This window comes from Syngnathus scovelli, chromosome 11 (assembly GCF_024217435.2).
Source record: "Syngnathus scovelli strain Florida chromosome 11, RoL_Ssco_1.2, whole genome shotgun sequence".
Taxonomy (NCBI): Eukaryota; Metazoa; Chordata; class Actinopteri; order Syngnathiformes; family Syngnathidae; genus Syngnathus; species Syngnathus scovelli.
In genome coordinates, this window is record NC_090857.1 from 9,525,534 (window position 1) to 9,544,030 (window position 18,497).

An 18,497-nucleotide genomic window follows, 5' to 3' on the forward strand; every position below is an offset into this window, starting at 1 on the left:
TGTATTGTCACTTATGGCTCAATCCCAATACCACCCCTTACGTCTCGTTCCTTCCCCCGAGGCTCTAAGTGATGACATCAAGAGTCTAGTACGTTCTCAATTCCCGGGGGTATTTTCATTCTTTTTAAACCTTTGTCTTCGTCTCTCCAAAGAAGAATTAGGGGAAGGGGTGAAACAAAGGTTTATAGGGTTACATAGGATTTTGCCTGTGTCAGCAGATTCTTAAGTGGTTCCTTTACTTAAAGTAGAAAGAGCTAAATAGATTGTTCTAGTCACACCAATCAATTAGTCACTTTGTTTTGGATTTATATAAATTAATTAAACCATTCATCAATAAAAACATCTAAAATTGAACATAATTGTTTTTCCCCATTTTTGTTCAAGATGCAAAATATCACCAACAACAAACAAAAGGAAAAGTCAGTGTTCCGATAAATATTTTGTGGGATATGAATTATAATCTACCTGTATATTATTATTTAACTCCAAGTTTTGTTTGGCTCCAAATTGTACCAGTTTTGTGGCATTGACTTAGGCGACTCCACTGTAATGCTCCCCATTCATGTGCTTTCCACCATAGGGAGAGCGGTTGTGCACGACTGTCATCTTAACTCACGCAGGCTGACACATTGTCACTTTAATCATATCATCCGGGCCGCGGGTCGTGTCAGGAAGCAAGAGAGTGAAGGTGCGACAGGTTTTTTGCTGCACTCCTGCTTCGTTGTGTATTTGTCTCTACAGAAATAAGATCATCCTGCATTGGCTCATCTTCAGCTGATTCACAATGTTTCAGTTGTGTGACATCAGCATACAAGCCCTCAGGTCTGAATCTGTGCAACAGCAAAAATTGGCATATAACAAAATATTTTTGTAATCTTTATGGCACTGCATTATGTTTATATGAGGCATAACCTTTCACCCACCGCAACAAATAAATATACAAACAAATCAAATATGTGCAGCATGTGTGGCTGTGTTACAATTCAATTTTCTGTCAAGGGATGTCAGGCAAGGAACTAAAACAGTTTTCCTCCATCTGAGCTTTTTTTTTTTTTTTTTAATGGCCTTGCTCCTGCCCTCTAAATAGGTCTCAGTATTTACTGCTGCCACGCATGCGGTGTTTTGCTCTGACTGCTCTCTAACCGGCCTCATCATCAAAGCATTTCCTGCACGGCAGCCATTTTAGGTGTACTGCTGCTGCCCCCAGGAAGCTGAGACGCGCATCCTTCCCCGCTCTCCGTTCAGGACCGGGGACAGATTTGCAATGCGCATGCGCGGAGTGGAACGCGTGGAAGCACATCGCCTGCTTTCTTTTCTCTCTCCCCCCTGAGCCCTCCCTCACCACGCTCCTTCCCCCTCGTTTGTGCCCCTCCCCTGCCTCCCCCCGCATCCGCAGCAGGGACTGGCCAATAAAAGAGAGAAAACACGTAAGCATCGACGCGGGCTCGGCGCAAACGGAGGATGCTCAGTGGGAAGCGGCAATCATCTCTCAGCACCGCTCGCACCGCTCACTTCTCCCCAAGCCGCCGAGCGCAACCTGGGCCTCTCCACTGACCCGACCCCGACTCTCATTCACACTGCGGCCACACTCGAGGTGAGGAGGGCTGGGGGACCTAATTTGGAAGGTCAGGCTCCTTAGTAGGAAGGTCATCGCCTCAAGAGCAAGATGTTGGATCCGTCGTCCAGCGAGGAGGAGTCTGACGGGATAGTGGAGGAGGAGAGCAAGGAAGTGATGGCCCCCCAGGCCGGATCCCGCATCTCCCCGAGCAGGACCAGCGAGAGCTCCGGCGGACTGGCGCCTAGCAGCGGCCGCAGCAGCGCCAGGCCGACCAGCCCGAGCCCATCAGCCGCCAGCGAAGAGAAGGACGACCTGGAGAAGCTGCAGCGGGAGGAAGAGGAGCGCAAGAAGAAACTGCAGCTCTATGTGTTTGTCATGCGATGCATCGCGTATCCATTCAACGCCAAGCAGCCCACAGACATGGCGAGGCGACAACAGAAGGTAAGCGCACCCCCACGCCGCCACCCCCGCCCCTTTCTCTTTTCTCTTCTTCCCCCTATTCCCTTTCCTCCTCGGTGCAAGGGCATCGTTAATAAGCACATGCTGCTGAGACGCCTCCTCTTTCACATCATTGATGACCTACATAAGATACAGTACGGCTGTGTCGGGGGGCGGCTACCTAGTAGCAGCAAGGGAACACAGCACACCTTCGGTTTGTTTTTGGTGCAAAAAAAAAAAAAGAAAGAAATCACCGAGCATGAGTGGGAGCATGATGAAGTAGCCCCCGGATAGTAGAAAAGGAGGACAACACATGGTGGTGCAGAGCTACTGACTCGAGTGTTGCACATGCACAAAGCTCCCAAGTGAGATCGATTGTGCAGCCCAGAAAGCACATTAGGTGTGCAAAGGCACGCAAGGAGCAGAAGAAAGAAACATTTGCATTGAGACTTGTTGCCATCAGCAAATGTAGGTGAAGAATCAAATGAATGAAACACACACACACCCTTCATCAATTTGGCCTCCCAAGGTGACTTTTAGGCTCGGACCTTTGGAGGTAGCCCTAATGAGCCTCTGAACCCACAGATGGCGAATGACTCAACATTCATTTCAAAATGTTCCCTATATACTTTAATCTGCCTTCATCTATAGATTTGTGCATATCACTCACGTGCTTTCAGGTTGTTGTGTGATGTTCAACTGAAGCCAAGTGTAGGTCAGGACGTCCTTATCTATTCTATGAAACGTCACCACAGATGCATACTCTTTATTATTATTTCATTTAAAATCTACTGAACAGGAATGTATGAATCTGTCTCTCCTCAGGTCTTATCCACTCCGTAAACAACATTACAGATATTGCACACTCTTGTTTGTATTTAACCCGCCGTCTTCTCTTAGACACCGTATAGTCGACATTTTTTTGCTGACTCATGTACAAGTGTATGTGGGAGGCTAAACCACTGTGTTTCCATATATTTGTTTGTTTGTCATCCCATTTGGCAAAGGTTACCGACAGTCTAATGCGTGATTAGTAATGCACTTTTAGATCTGGCAACTCAGGCAGCCACAAAACCTTTGAGCTGTGGGTGGGTGAGTGAATACCTGAACAAACACGCCATTGTGCAATGCAACCCAGACCAGACTGTCGACAGTCAGGCTGCGCAATTCCATTTTGTCCCCATTTCAAAGAATCTATTATTTCGGAAAATAAAAGCCCATATAGAGAAAAATAAAGAGAATTAGGCATGCAAAGTCAAAAAATGTCAAAAATATGAAAGGAGAATAATTACATGGAAACCCTTAACAATGCGGGCTATTAAAATGTAAGTCAATGACATGTCATTGTTAAGCAGTCATTCGGTATTCGTCGAAAAGTAGCACATATTCTTAAATGCACATTCCTCACAGTGCAGCCTATTACGGATTAGTCACACAAATATGATGAAGCCATTCGTTGGTAATGAAAAGACTCAAAGCCAAAGCAAAACATATGGAGCGGCTCCATGGTAATCTGTTATTAGAGGGTCTGGCACGCAGGCACACAGTCAGCCATGGACTATCGGGGAGATGCAGGCCAGGCTTCAAAGTACGTCACCCCCGTTGCTGCGTCTTCAACGTGCCGCCGTCACCTTGTGAAAGGGCGGCACAAAAGGGGGGAAAGGGCCTTTTGAAGGGCGACGGGGAAAATGTTTTCTCCTGCTAACCGACTGGCATCTTCTTGTAAACTACAGGGCGCCACTGCCGCTATTCAAACGTTCATATTTTATCTGCTTATATGTCTTGGGACACACTTAAACTAATTGCATAATTTACATTAAAGGATGCTGGGAGTAGGTGACTGAGGTTATTGATAGACATGGAATGGAGTCCCCATTATTTTATTCCTGCCGGCTTAAGTCCTCCCTTTTTCATTAACATTCGAAAGCCTGGTGGAATAATAATGACTATAATAATAAAAAATATTGTTCATTACATAACTGGACTCGTGATGCATCATTACATTAGTGTGCCTTACAAGGATTATTGTTTGCACGCACCAACTTTGGTCCTATAATAGAACATTGTTGCGAGGTCACTATAAATAGAACTCATAAATGTTTCAATGAACGAGCAGGTTACTAAAGTCAGAATAAAATCAATTAAGAACAAGACAAGAAATCATTTTTGGGGGACTGCTGAGCAGAGCATAAAATACAGTTTACAATTGAACAATATTTAGGAGTGTTGTAGGTGATGGATGAGAGTGAGGGTCAAGTGATGAGTCAGGTTACTGCTTTAATCTCAGTGTGAAATATCTCAATGTTGTACGCGCTGATTGCGGCAGTATTTTTGAATTCTGTTTTGCAGACATACATAAATTCCAAATCTTAAATCTTAAATCAACTTAGAGAAATCAAGATTTTGTGCTGTCAGCACCTTAGCCATTTAGTACTTGTATGAGTGTCTGAACTTCCTTGACGGTGGAGGTCTTAGTAAAGGGTCTTGATGCGACAGTGCGTGTGTGAATGGATGTTAAAGTACTGTATCCTGGAGGAGATGACAGGCTCATAGGTTGGTGTCAGACACCGCCTCTGTTCTTGACTGATTGGTTCCTGCGTGCCCTCCCGACTAGTGGAGCTCAATCACTTTCACGTTACCAGTCTTCTCTGTGCTTTGGCTTGTTAGAAAGTCCTGATCAGACAGGTTGGACATCCAATGCAGGAAGGGAAATTATAGATAAATGTAACAAGTTTTTTAAAATAATTAATATCAAATTAGCAATCCTATAGGTAATATTATTCTAATTGTAAACGGCAAATCCAAACATGAATTATTGGAAATTTCAGAGGATATTAATAATATAATTATTAATGAATAATAATTAATTCAATAATTGCAGAGGATAAATACTATATAAAAAAATATGTATATACAAAAGATCCCATAATATTTTTTCCCTACTTTAAGTATGATATCAATCCTTTAAAACGTTTTTAAACCATATAATATAGTCAACCAAAGAAACGAAAGAGTGCTTCAACACTTTGCTGACACATTTTTTACTGTAGATTAAAAAAAAAAAAAAATGAGAAAGATAAACACAGAAAAATACGAGAACATGTACACATATCCTTTGCTTAAAGCATTCTAAAACCACCATAGATATTCGGCGATTGTATGTTAGCATGAAGCTAGAAAATGCGGTTGTTTTACCACAAGTACAATCCGCTTTGTTTTTATTGGTTTGGTCCAAACTGTTGCGATGGCCTCACAGTCTACAGTATGAATAGATGACAGAAAAGTTTCAGATTTCCCCCCCCCCCTCCCACTCTCTAGTATGATTTGTTATTCCCGTAAGTTAGCCTGACCCAATCATCTCCTAATAGAGCATCTCTTGGCTCAGCACTTTCTAAAAGCATCCAGCCTCTGAGCGAGGGAGCCTCTGTGATGTGAATGTGAATTCAAATCTGTGCTACTTGGGTGAAGGTTGCCTCCGTGGTGCTGAGCGTGGTGGAAAAAAAAAAAAGACTTTCTTGTCAACATTTCTCATTGGCTTGCTGTCATTGAGCTATGAGAGATCACTTCTCGTTTTGTTAGGGTTAGACCACTTGTCTTTGTGAAATTACACCTTGTCTGCAGGAAATACTATTTTGCACAAGTTGGCAGCCCATTTCGTTTTATTAACTACTCAAAACTCATCACCCACAACATTAGGCCTTGACCTTTTCGACCATGCAGTGGCAACCAAAAATTATACTTGATTCTTTGCAAACGTGATTGTGAAAGTGAACCTGCTGTAACATTGTGGCTGTAATGTGTATAATTAGAGCTCAGGTACAAAATATAATGAGAGCGCCATGGCGTATCGTTCCGACACATCAACTAGAAACGAGACACTTCCATAAAAGATCTTCCAGTTTCTTTGTTAATAAATGCGTCAAAGGAAAAATTCACTCATCGACCTAATGGCTTCAACTTTTGCTGATACATTTTTATCTCGTTGAAGTGATATATTAATCAAGCTAAGCGTGGCATTTCAGCTAATGGATGAAAGACAGCTAATATAGTAAAAGATTGGATCTACTAAGTGAGACGGGAGAAATAAAATTGCAAAACACAAAGAGGCAATGTATAATTCAATTCAATTATCAATAATTGTGAGTGAAATTGCTGCAGAAACAAAAGATAATTGCATGAAAGTGTCTTAATGTTCCTTTTTGCTTCCCAGTTGAGAGGTTTCAATCTTGGCTAAGGGCGTCTCTGCGCTTGTGTGGCTGCTCCAGCTTTCATTCGAAGAACATGAATCGAAGTTGTCCATAGGTGTGAGTGTGAGTGATTGCTTGTCTTTACATGCCCTGTGGTTAGATGATAACCAATCCAAGGTGTATTTCGATTCTCACCCACAAGTCAACTGGGATAGGCTTACTCGTGTCTAGGCCTGTTACGATAATTACTATATCGACTGACCATTCCATCAATAAAATGGACACGGTAGTTTTTTTTTTTTCCAGACTCGATAAATTCTCATTTACACGTGTGTTGACAAAAATCACAGCAGGACATTTCCCGACAGCTTCACGGATATTGTTACTCGCTTTTTGGCAAAGGAGAAAGCCGAGAGGACATTGTGCAGGAAATAAAATAAATCTTTTTTTTTTTTTCAGTTTGCCACGACTAATTGCAGTTTTTACGAACAAAGCCCCAGTTTATTTTATTGATATTTTTCATTTATCTAATATGTTAAGTCATACATTAGCATGTCATGCAAGAGAGACAGATTCTTACACTTGTATGGCTGCTAAGAATGTTAAATAAAAAAATCAAAAAAAGGTTACGTCATGCCGAAAGCTTGGCCATGTAACTGACTAAATCATCTAAGTTCAACTTCTTTTTTTGCATGAAAACATTTTAAACAAGAAGGAATGTTTGTGCTCCAGGCACATTTTATTACTCTTCCTTCAGAGAAGAATGTTATCAAGATTACATTTGAACATGTAAATGGAGCTCATAAAATGACTCATCAGTGAAAGGCGACTCATGCCGGATGATTTGCATTCTTCGCTAAGAGCTTTAAATTGAGTTTGGCCTGCAAAAAAAACCAAAAACATCCAGTCAGAATAAAAGAGGCTTTGCGGTCAAGGTCAAAGGTGGCTTTCGAACGATTTAACAACATTAGTGATACAAATTGTGGACGTAAGAGCGTAAGCCTAAAAGCAGCCGAGGTTAATCCTTTACCTCCAATTTGTGGACAGGACTCATATGGTGGAAAAAAAAATATACTCATTCTAGTATTTAATGTATAAAAACAATTCCCAACATATTTTGCCTCCAACTCTGCCAGAGTTGGCCGTACTTCTGCTTCATTATTCAGATGATAAAGCAGCAGTAGCTGATGAATCCAACACACCGGGACACTGTTGTTAGTAGAAAAACAGCAATCGAAATGAAAATGTCACCCCGAGGAGCTTTTGTGAGACAATTTAGGATTTGCTCTTTCTCTTTTCATCCCTCACACAATGTGCATCTGCGAGCCAGCTTGAAAGCTGCATCACACATTCTGACGTTCACCCTGCACCAGTTGATTTCTATTTCCGTGGCGCACGTGTTAATTAAACCTTTATGTCCCAGCAGAGCCCATGTGATCCTCGATGTTAGACGTCGACCGCAATGATTTTTTTTTTCCCCCCACCCTGCCTAACCTTGACATGCTGACGAGAATGAAACACTGTTTCATGACTGAGCAAATCCGTGAAGCTTAAAAGGGGCTTAAGGTTAGTTGGTGTGTCCGTCCTGAAAGATTAATCTACGCCCTCCCGTCAATCTCCCTCTAGAAATTGTTACTGTATAGTTAAGTGCAGTCCATTTACAAAAGGTAATCCCATGTTCTTAGTACATCATACAGAGAGAAAACCAAGTTGTTGACGAATGATGATGTCACAGCTTGAAACATACAATATGTGTTCCTCTAACTGTTATTCCTACAAATGTTGCAATTTCACTATAGAGCATTTTCTTGAATTATTTTGGCAGAGGGCATTTGTTTTCATTGGGCGTTCCTCCATTAGCAGGATTGCGCAACAATTTATTTCTCTGAAGTTTTGTGGCAGCAGGCAGTGTCACAGCCGAAGGAAGAATGTAATAAATGTTTAATTCCGATCTGCATAAAGCTGATTATTCTCTCGATTTGCGACTCGTTTATATGAACTTTTTGGAAACTTTGCTTTATCGTGCATGAATTTTTAAATAAGGCATACAGAGAAATATCTACGGAGTAATTGAGCGCTGATTCTAATTAGGTCTTGGTTGAAGTCTGCAACTGACTCGAAGGCATATGAGGTGCAAATTATAAACTATGAAAGTCATCATTAATCCGCAACCTGTCAAAGTACAAACATTGTGAATTGCATTTTTTTCCTCCTCTAATTTTGGGTGAATTATTTCAAATGTGACAAGACTGCAGTTGGAACATACCTGTAGAAGAAATTGAATTTGTAAACAAGATACTCGTACTGCTTATTTTCTCTTGACATAAGTGTGTGAAATCTATGTGTGATTATGAACAGCAGCAGAGAAGTGGCCATCCTTCCTGCTTGAAATGATCTTTTGTCCTACTGCAGTAATTGCTTGGATAAAATTAACTCTTCTTATGAATGAGTCTGCACAGCGCTGAGAGCGTGCGTCATTCTTTTGTGAAGTGGACTCATCTTTTCAATTGCTGCCTTCTTTGATGTCATCTCAAAATAAAACATTTTTGTCCCCCGAGCCATTTCTATGCTGTTGGTGTTACGTGAAACATTGCTTCAGTTGGAAATAAGCACGCCATGATGGGAGTTGTGCAGATTTGTTTTCCTCACATAAAAAGGATAGAGATGTCCAAGCTGTGCAAGAATCATTACTGCAGTCCTCTGCTCCCTGACTCAGGCCTCAAGAAAGCAAAGAGCCACCTGGGGGGGCAGCATCACCCTGCATGCCAGGTCCAAACACTGGAGCATTTTTTCCCTTCCTGCATTGCTGAAAAGTGGCGAGACACTCCTATGTGGACGACTTGAATGCTCGCCTTCACCTAGAAAGTGTTGTTCTCTTTGCAGAAAGAAACTTTGCTCAGATGTATAGAGACAGTCACGATCAAATATTTTCAGAATGGATCGAATGATCAAATGCAATTTTATTCCCATTAAAATGTATTAGAAATATTTTTTTCTGATTGCTAAGCAAGATCACACAAGAAAGATTGCTGATGTCATTGTTGTAAAAATATGTTTACAAAAGTCTGATTTTGATGAAAGACATAAGATAAATCAGCTTGCTTTCATGAAGGACTTGAGAAATCTGGGAATTATTACTTTAGAGAGCCAGAAATCAGAAGTTACTTACTCGATTATCAAAATACTATGCGTTGTCGATTAATCGATCAATTTTGACCCTCCTAATTACAATGCAGTTTTTCAAATATATGGATCCAAACGATGTTATAAAACCTTCCTATCAGCTAACAGGCGTCTGCTGTTATGAAACCAGCTTTTCAATCATTTAAGTCACTCAAATTTAGTTACTTGTATCAACTAAACTGCAACATGTAATTAAAAACCTCTTGATCTCCTTCCCCCAGAGAGTTTTGATAGCTTCGTTTTGCCGTGACCTTTTCAAAGAGCCCCCCGCCCGATTTCAGCCTGTAAACCACAGGACGCTCGCATGTCCATGCCATCTATGTCATACTTGTGTAAGGGCTCATTTTCTGCTCGGTAACTGCATGACTGAAAACCGGGGCCGAGCAGAACGGGTGCTGTGAGGGAGTGGGTGGTGTGATAATGGATGTCTGTTACGAGAAGCGGCTTAGCTGGTGGCGAACGCCGTGTTCTATGACAAGCATAGTGGAGCTTGCGGACACGCGACGTGTTTGCCGTGTATCCGCAGAGCAGAGAGCACACCTGGCTGTTTGCTGACCCCGACAATTGCCGTTGACACACACAATGCTGCAAAAGAACATGAACGTGTCTGCCCGGGGGGAGAGAATAGCCCGAGCACCTGTCTTTGTGTTTCTGTAGTCTGTGACCACAGTGGCTTGATGGCGGTGGACTTGCTGTGTTTGACTTTGTGCAGCTGTCATGTACTCGTGCTGTTTGCTCACGTGATGTGAAATGTGCTTTGTGTTGAGAATCAAAAAAACAAAACAAAAAGAAAGAAACAAAGGCGGTTAGTTTGTGAGAAATAATGTCAACCTGCATTAAGGAATATTATCCAAATTGAGTTCACACAATCGAGGGCTGAATGATCGTTTTTGGGTCTGAATCGAAATTCCAGACATGTCAAAGCTTTAATTTTTCGTCATGCACACAAGTCAGCTGTAAGCAAACTATCTTTAAATTATTTTTTTAAAGACAAACGTTTCAATGCAAGTCTCATTTTAAATCCCATTCAGGCATACTGAATGTTGCGGTGAATGATTAATGCGGATATTGAGTTTTATCGTCAGTATATTTTATGCAGCCGTGGTTTTAGATGAAGTTGTTTGTGTAGACTTTGTTGAGTTTTCTGGAAAGATTCATAGTTGTATTTCCAGCCTGCGGTCCTGCTATCTTGTTGGCCCTTCATTCATGTTATTCTTTAATTAAATTTGTATCCACATCTGTGAATAACCACAGATATAAATGATGCTTTATGTTCTATGCCAGGGGTGTCAAACTCATTTTTGTCGCGGGCCGCATCGTAGTCATAGTTTCCTTTTATGACTGTCAGCCCAAATAAATGTATGAACGTCTCATATTAGGCGACACAACAAACTGATAAATAACTAGTTTTGAAATCAGAAACTAGTAAAAACTGTTAACATCGCTATTTTTTTAAAAAGTAACGACAATTTGCAAGTTTTATATTGACACATAAAGTCAATGTTTGACACACCCCTGTTCTGAACTTCATTTAGGAAAACACCATCAACCTTCGTTGTGATGCAACTTCACGAATCACACAAAAGTGTCCAGTAAGTGTGATTCAGCAAACTAAGCCACTCAGGCTATATGCTTTATTCATTTAGATAATTAATCCATCCGTCAAAGCGCAGCAAGGACAACAATGTCATTCATCCTATAAGATGTGGAAAATAAAATTCTCGAGATCATGCTGACCCTATAATTAAAATATGACAAAATGTTCAAAACATGTCACAGTTACTCCACCTAATGACAGAAGCATTCGGGTTAAGTCGTTTTTACAGTACAGTCAAGTAGTTTTGAAAGTTTTCCGTGCATAATGCCTTTTCTTGGCTCCTCTATTGATACGTGGGGGGTGATTAATGTTTACTTCACTACTGCAAATGAATCACGGGGCCCTGCTGCAATCTTGATAACAGCCATAGAGAGAGAATCAATATGCGCCAAGTAGGAAAAATATGTCTTGGGAATGTGGTTCAGATGAAAATGTAGGCACTTTCCCTCAGCCATCAATATGGTCACTAATCACTACAGTTCCCCAATCAGCAGTCTCGCTTTTGTGCGCGAAATGTTGACGAAAAGATTAATAGTCTGTCACCAGCTAAGCTACAGAAGAGCCAAAGCTAATGATTAAATTGAAAAATTCCATATTTTAAGGATTTATGTTAATCATCATTCCACGCCCTGAGGAGAAAATGAAAGCAACTAACCAGTTCAGCTGACTGCTTCAACTTCATTGACTCACATTAGGTTGCTTTCATAATTGTTTGGCATAGAAATTTCGCATTTAAATTGGAAAGCGGCGGTCGTGAACCAACATTCTTCTGCTTCACAAAGATGAAACCCATTACTAAGATCAAACCTTCTCACACTGAGGCTTTCAAAAAAGTGAAGCGTGGAATGGATGAAGTTGTTTTTATAATAATAATAATAATAATAATGATAACAATGGGCGGCTCGGTGGCACACTGGGTAGCATGTCCGCCTCACAGTTAGGAGGGTGCGGGTTCGATTCCACCTCCGGCCCTCCCTGTGTGGAGTTTGCATGTTCTCCCCGGGCCCGCGTGGGTTTTCTCCGGGCACTCCGGTTTCCTCCCACATTCCAAAAACATGCTTGGTAGGCCGATTGAAGACTCCAAATTGTCCCTAGGTGTGAGTGTGAGTGCGATTGGTTGTCTGTCTCTGTGTGCCCTGCGATTGGCTGGCAACCAGTTCAGGGTGTCCCCCGCCTACTGCCCGATGACGGCTGGGATAGGCTCCAGCACGCCCGCGACCCCCGTGGGGACTAAGCGGTTCAGAAAATGGATGGATGGATGATAACAATAATATTGATAATAAAATAATAACAATAATTATAGTAATACATTGAAATTATATAGCGTTTTTTGGACAAATAATGTTAGCGTCCCTAAAAATGATTCGCTTTCGAGCCGACGGATTTGAGTTAATTCTCATTTATTTTTTTAAGCAGACTGAAGGAGTTTGGAGGATGCGACAGGCTTATCGAGATTGCCTCACAGGCACATGATATGGAATGCATTTGCATCTTCCTCCCACACCAAAGTCTGCCATTTGCTAACACACGCACACGCATATTAGCGGCTGATCCTGGTGCTTGTATGATATACACAACAGCTTGATGTGGAGACAACATTTGTCACAGGGAGATGGCCGCTCGATTGACTTTCAGGTCACTGACTCTTTTAGCGTGTGTTAAATCAATTCAAGGACATTTAGACCTGAGTGAGGTGGGGGGGAGAAGAGATCAGAGGTGCATGTTATTTTAATTAGGTTCTTTATGTGCATATAAAATATCTCAACATTGAAGCAAATGAGTTAAAAGTTAAGTGTCTGTATTCATTTGACCACTCTTTAAATTATAGGGAAGGTTTTACCAAGTGAATTATGCACCATGCTCCTAAATATGCAAACCTCTTTTTACTCCAACCAATCAAGGTTCCTGACAGTTATTGAGCCAAGGCACATGTTTTATATTAGCAAAATCTCGGAACACACCACTGAAATCTATAATAACTGTCTGCTGTTACAAGACAAATGTCCTACAAAGCTCATTTGAAGTTTTGTCAAACTTTAATATAGAATTTCATTTCTAGAAGCTACAAAGCCAACTTGTTTGCGCAGCAGAGTTTAGAAAAGGTGAATAAATGCCACTGAGGTTCCATTTCACTGTTATCAGTGTCCCGTGTTCTTGTTGCTCTCAGTTCAAGGAGATGGATCGGTTTGGCAAAGTTTATACTAAGGTGGGGGCACGAGTGGGATCAGAGTGGTAGAAGTCTGCGACATTAGAGTTTTATTCATGAGGCATCATTTAAAAAAAAATAATAAGAAGATTGACTACTGCTGGTGCGCGCGGCTGCGCCTCTGCAGGCTTTACATCACAAAGACGGAGCGGAGCTGTAAAGCTAAGTTCTCGATTTACCGCCCAATCTTTACTCCTGAGGTCATGACCCCCGTGTTTTACTTGAAAGTAGGCGATTGCGCATCCAATCAGCCAACACGCCCTTTTTCGCTATCTCCCCGGGTGATTTCATTGGCTGCAGAGAGATTTAGGAGCGTGTCATTGAGCCTTTTCCACTTTATGTACTTCGTAGTCCAAGAATAGCTTCCGCCTATACTGGGAGAGTTTGTCAGGCCAAATGAGGAGGCAGTGGTGGACCACGTCTCCCAGCTAGCCGGGGAGTACTTAGCCTAGTTCTGTGCTGACAAGAACATTTAAAGACTGGCTGGGATAGCATTGTTTCAGCTAATGTGCGTCCATTTGGACAGTGTTGTCTAATCTCGCCTTAATGCTTCCTTGTCCTTTGTGTGCCCTTGCCTCGCCAGATAACAAAGCAGCAGCTTCAGCAGACCAAGGATCGCTTCCAAGCCTTCCTGAACGGAGACACGCAAATTGTGGCGGATGAAGCCTTCATCAATGCTGTGCAGAGCTACCACGAGGTACCAGCACAGCATAATCACAGCAGCACACACTCAATCAATCACAGCCATTTTTCCACAGAGCAGAGGCTGGATGACTTTCTGAAGTCATCACTGACTCAATGCATGTCCACGTACATTTTTGCTGATTGTAGTGCAAAAACGTGGTTGGCCGGAGCAATTTCTATGCACGGAGTCAAGCCACGCGGTTTTTTTTTTTCAGGGCCATAAATCCAAGCCCCCACGCAGAACTGCTCCAGTTTCCATGTCAAAATGCTCAAATCCATGCGGCTGAGTGATAAAATGGTGGCTGAGGTTTCTCACTGTGAAGATTATGAGTCAGACCATGTGGCTGACACAGCCGTCTTTCCAAGCTCACGCTCTTCAATCCACATAATGAAGCAAGTCATTATTACTGTGCATGCTCGAGACATGACAGATAGCGGATATGAAAGGTCAATTCTTTAATGGAGGGGAAAAAAAACAAGCAAAGGCATAATGGCAAAAGGGTAGATAAATCTTTAGACAGTCGGTAGATGGCTATACAGCCTAATTAAAGCTTCGCCGACATGTGAAAAATGGCTGTAATATGCCCCACTGTATTTTCATGATGGATTTTATAAATACATGAAATCCAAAAAGTTGTGTCAAAAAATCTCTCATGATTTTAAACCAGGGGCTCAAAATAATTTTGACGTTTTGACAGAGACACCCAAAAAATGTTTGTCTCGTGTGAATACATATACGTAACAAATAGTTTTGAAATTCGCAATAATATTTTTCTCAATTATTGTTGAAGTTAAAAGGAAGAAAATAAATCTTGCAAAATCTCAACATCATTATTTACTTATTTTATGGGAGTGGACATGATTTGCTTTTACGGGCCTTTTAAAATGACACAGTGGGCCGGACCTGGCCCCCAGGCCTTGAGTTTGACACAGATAAATAACCGTATTAGTTTCCTTTGGTTTAGAACTGCACTGTAGACGTGAATCTGTAAGGTATATTGTTAACCTGAGTCACCAACACAAGAGGGGGAAAAGATTACAAATACCCTCTCGGTATGATTCTGCACAGTTCGGCACTTTTGCAAAATATTACGACCGTAAAAAAGACTGAATTTTTTATGAAGTTTTCAGAATGTACCGTAATGTACCGGGGCACCTACTCTGAATATAAAAAGGATGTGGAGTACAATCATATCCAGAGCTTTTTTTTTTTTTTTCAATTACAAATGAAATTGCTCTGCTAATTGAAAAAAAATATTGAAGTGGTTGTTGGTGTTCTATTTTACCACCAGAATGAGTGGGAGACACAGTAATTAATTAAATCATTGATTTTCCTAAAGACTTGAGCGCTTTTAAAGGCCTCTCTAGGTGGGAATCAATGGTACCAAAGCTTTGTTATTTGTATATGTATGTACGCCGCTTACCAAATGGGCCCAACAGTTGCTTCTTGGATGCTGACAACAAATATGACTGACTGTCTTAATGACAAAGCCGCGGGCTCCATTGTTTGGTTGATGCTGTCATCTTGTCCGTCACTGTCAGGCTGTCATTAGCAGGTGGCCCTGCAAGGAGTTCATAAAGCAGTTTTTTCTTAATCGCTAGAATGACTTGATTATGACATAAATACATTCTCTTCCAACAAAGGTGTTCTTAAAGAGCGACCGTGTGGCTAAAATGGTCCAGAGCGGCGGCTTCTCGGCCAGCGACTTCAGGGAGGTGTTCAAGAGGCACATTGAGAAGCGCGTCCGCAGTCTCCCGGAGATCGACGGCTTGAGCAAGGAGACGGTGCTTAGCTCTTGGATGGCCAAGTTTGACACCATCTACCGCGGCGACGAGGATCCACGCAAGGCGCAGCAGCGTATGACGGCCAGCGCCGCCTCCGAGCTCATCCTGAGCAAGGATCAGCTGTATGAGATGTTCCAGAATATCCTGGGCATCAAGAAGTTTGAGCACCAACTGCTTTACCAAGCTTGTCAGGTATGTTTAAGATCCAATTGTACAAAAAAATTCATTTCACCTTAGGTCATTCATAAACACAAACTTGCTCCATTAAACTGTTTCATAATCACAATTGTGCCAGCAAATTTATTTTATATTCCTGAATCAAGTGTCGTAAAAACTCTTCTTTTAATTTCCTTTCCAATTATTGCGCACAATATATAATAATTTGACCTTGAAATAACAGCTTTGAAACCACTTCATTTGGTTTAATAATTATAATCGCATCTGTCATTGCCATAGCGACCATGACTAAAGCACCATTAACTATTTCTGTGGTCTATAATATTGGGAGACCGACCAGGGCAGCTTTCATGTTTTATTCGCTTCAGTGTTATCCTAATAATATTTAATGCAATGATTGCGTTGATTTATTTCAAGACATGATGATACGAAAGTTTCTCATTTATTAGCTTGGCTTTCTAACTTCTGCCTGTCTTTGTCTCACACACATACATGCTCCTTTACGACAGTTGATTTGCGCATGCCTGGCTGCGTTCGAAGTAGATTACAAACCACTTTCAATGCAGCCCGGAAGCAAAAAAAAAAAAAAAAAAAAAAAAAGAAATCCCTCACTGTTGCTTTAACTTGTCAGCTATTTGTATCTGGTAATGTCCAATGCTTCACTCAGGGGGTAGATATGTTGAGATTACAGACTGGGGGGCTTGTGTCACATATAACTCTCTTATCCTGCTGTCGTTCCTGCTTTACTGCTCTCTGTGGGAATGTTAAAAGCAGCACTAATGTATTCCTTCTTCAGCAGTGCAATTTCAAGTCTTATCGCGGCTGTATTTGGAGGAAACCTCTGGCGCTCTTGCACATGTTTATTCAACTCATCAAAGCTTGATAACACCAACCAAAGTTAATAAACCAGTCCAAGTGTCCATCAGTGCACACTGAAGGAATCAAATAAATGGCTCAGTATTGTCCTTGTTTGGATTAGATCAATACGGCCTTGGTTTCTCACTGGGGTTCATTAACGTAATGCTATTCTGTAAAACATTTCCATAGCCTCCTTTCTGATCCCTTTGATGATGCTTAACCTACTTTGGATGAGTTGATGCTATGAGGTCACAAATCTGCATGCAGAACATCCGCAGAGGCTCTACGGAGTAACACCAGAGGCTCAGCGAAGAGCAGAAAGTTGAAGTCGTAAGCACGGCTAAAGCCCATCTCCAATTGTAAATATCGATAAATAGAAGAAAATTTGCATCAGAACCAATTTAAAATATCCTTGTCCAGATGCTTACCCCAGCTGTTTTAGGTGCAGATTCTTATTCCATTTGCCGGAGTAATGAATATATTAGAGCCGTCTAATGATGACTTTCGGCATCTCCTCAGTAAGCAACCAGTCGCTATCAATTGTCCCCGCGTGCTCAATGATAAAATCCTCACTAGGAGGCAATTCCGTTAGCGGGGCTCACTGCTGGGATTTAATGGAAGGTTTTTGGAGATTGTGGATTCAGAGGCCAACGGAGGTTTATTATCATTGGGGATTTAATTCTTTTTTTTTTTTGTGAGAGAGGAAGACGCTGTTTGGATTATTGCGGGATGCTGAAAATGACTGGACTGTCCGTGACATTGCACGCGCTTCCCTTTTTTCTTTTCCTCTGCTGCGATATACCACCAAGGACAACTAAACATAGATTGAAATAGATATTATGCTCACCGGACACACCACGGAAATAATTGATTACACAGTATCTTTATTATTGGGCTGTAGATTGCAATGGTTTGGAAAGTGTCTTTTCTAATATTAGCCCTACGAGGCAAAAATAAACAGTGTCAATTAAAGTGAGCTGATTGTACTTTTTATGAAGAAATATAAAAGGGCATGGCTGATGTTTTCTAAATATCAACAAAATCACATTACGTTAGGGTTAAATTGCAATACATGAAATAAACCCAGAATAGAAAATTAAAATGTTTGTATAATAGCTTTTCGACTGCCAAATAATCAATATTTATGCTCTCAGCAGAATGTTTCTAAATTCTTACAAAGTAAGACGACGATTAAATGAGTCAGACCCGATAGTCATAGTGCCCCCGCTCCTTAAAATGCGCCATTTCCCCCCACACAGCTGTCCTGTATATCACTTTCCTCTTTAGACTGGCGGAGAAGTGCCAGAGGAAGGAATTAGTGGGTTTGAATCCGGCGACGTCACAGCATTGCTAGTGAAATAAAACTGAAAAGTCAAACCAACCAAATGCAGATAATAAAGAGGAAGGAACAGCCACTGCCTGTGAAGTGACATTTTTAATGGCCCAAATTTCCGTGTCAGGTTTGTCACTTCACAAGAGAAGTTCATTTTTCTACCACAGACACACACACATACGCGCACACAAACAATTGCATAGCGCGGGTCTAAATATAGAGCAGATGCTTGAACTCCACTCGGTGGCATTCAGTTCTCAATCTGCCCGCACCGTCCTTTGTTGTGCACATGAAAACGCCTGTGGCTGTCCTGCTGCTAATGTCCGTGTATCCGGGTGTGTGGGTGGGTGGGGGTGGGGGGGGCTCACACCAGTCAGGCTGCTAATCTCGTGCCACCGCTTCTTTACCTTTAACCTGCCATTAGCTTGGCCCGTCATCACCCACCGCTACCGCTAGCTTAGTTATCGGGATACCTTTTAGTTGCTGTGATT

The 18,497-nt window shown here is 41.6% G+C and overlaps 1 protein-coding gene across 16 annotated transcripts in view; it reads left to right on the forward strand.

Moving 5' to 3' along the window:
• The first annotated feature begins 1,294 nt into the window (after positions 1–1,294).
• Positions 1,295–18,497, forward strand: part of cadpsb (Ca2+-dependent activator protein for secretion b) — a 50,289-nt gene continuing 33,086 nt past the window's right edge. For 7 of the 16 annotated variants that reach the window (XM_049734043.2, XM_049734045.2, XM_049734046.2 and 4 more), the window contains exons 1-3: positions 1,299–1,999; positions 13,753–13,866; positions 15,498–15,830. In XM_049734043.2, the coding sequence (XP_049590000.1) occupies positions 1,667–1,999; positions 13,753–13,866; positions 15,498–15,830 (780 nt within the window). In that variant the 5' untranslated portion in view covers positions 1,299–1,666. Of the gene's footprint in view, positions 2,000–13,752; positions 13,867–15,497; positions 15,831–18,497 lie in introns of all 16 variants that reach the window. The other 9 variants (XM_049734051.2, XM_049734052.2, XM_049734053.2 and 6 more) reach the window with 4 other exon arrangements.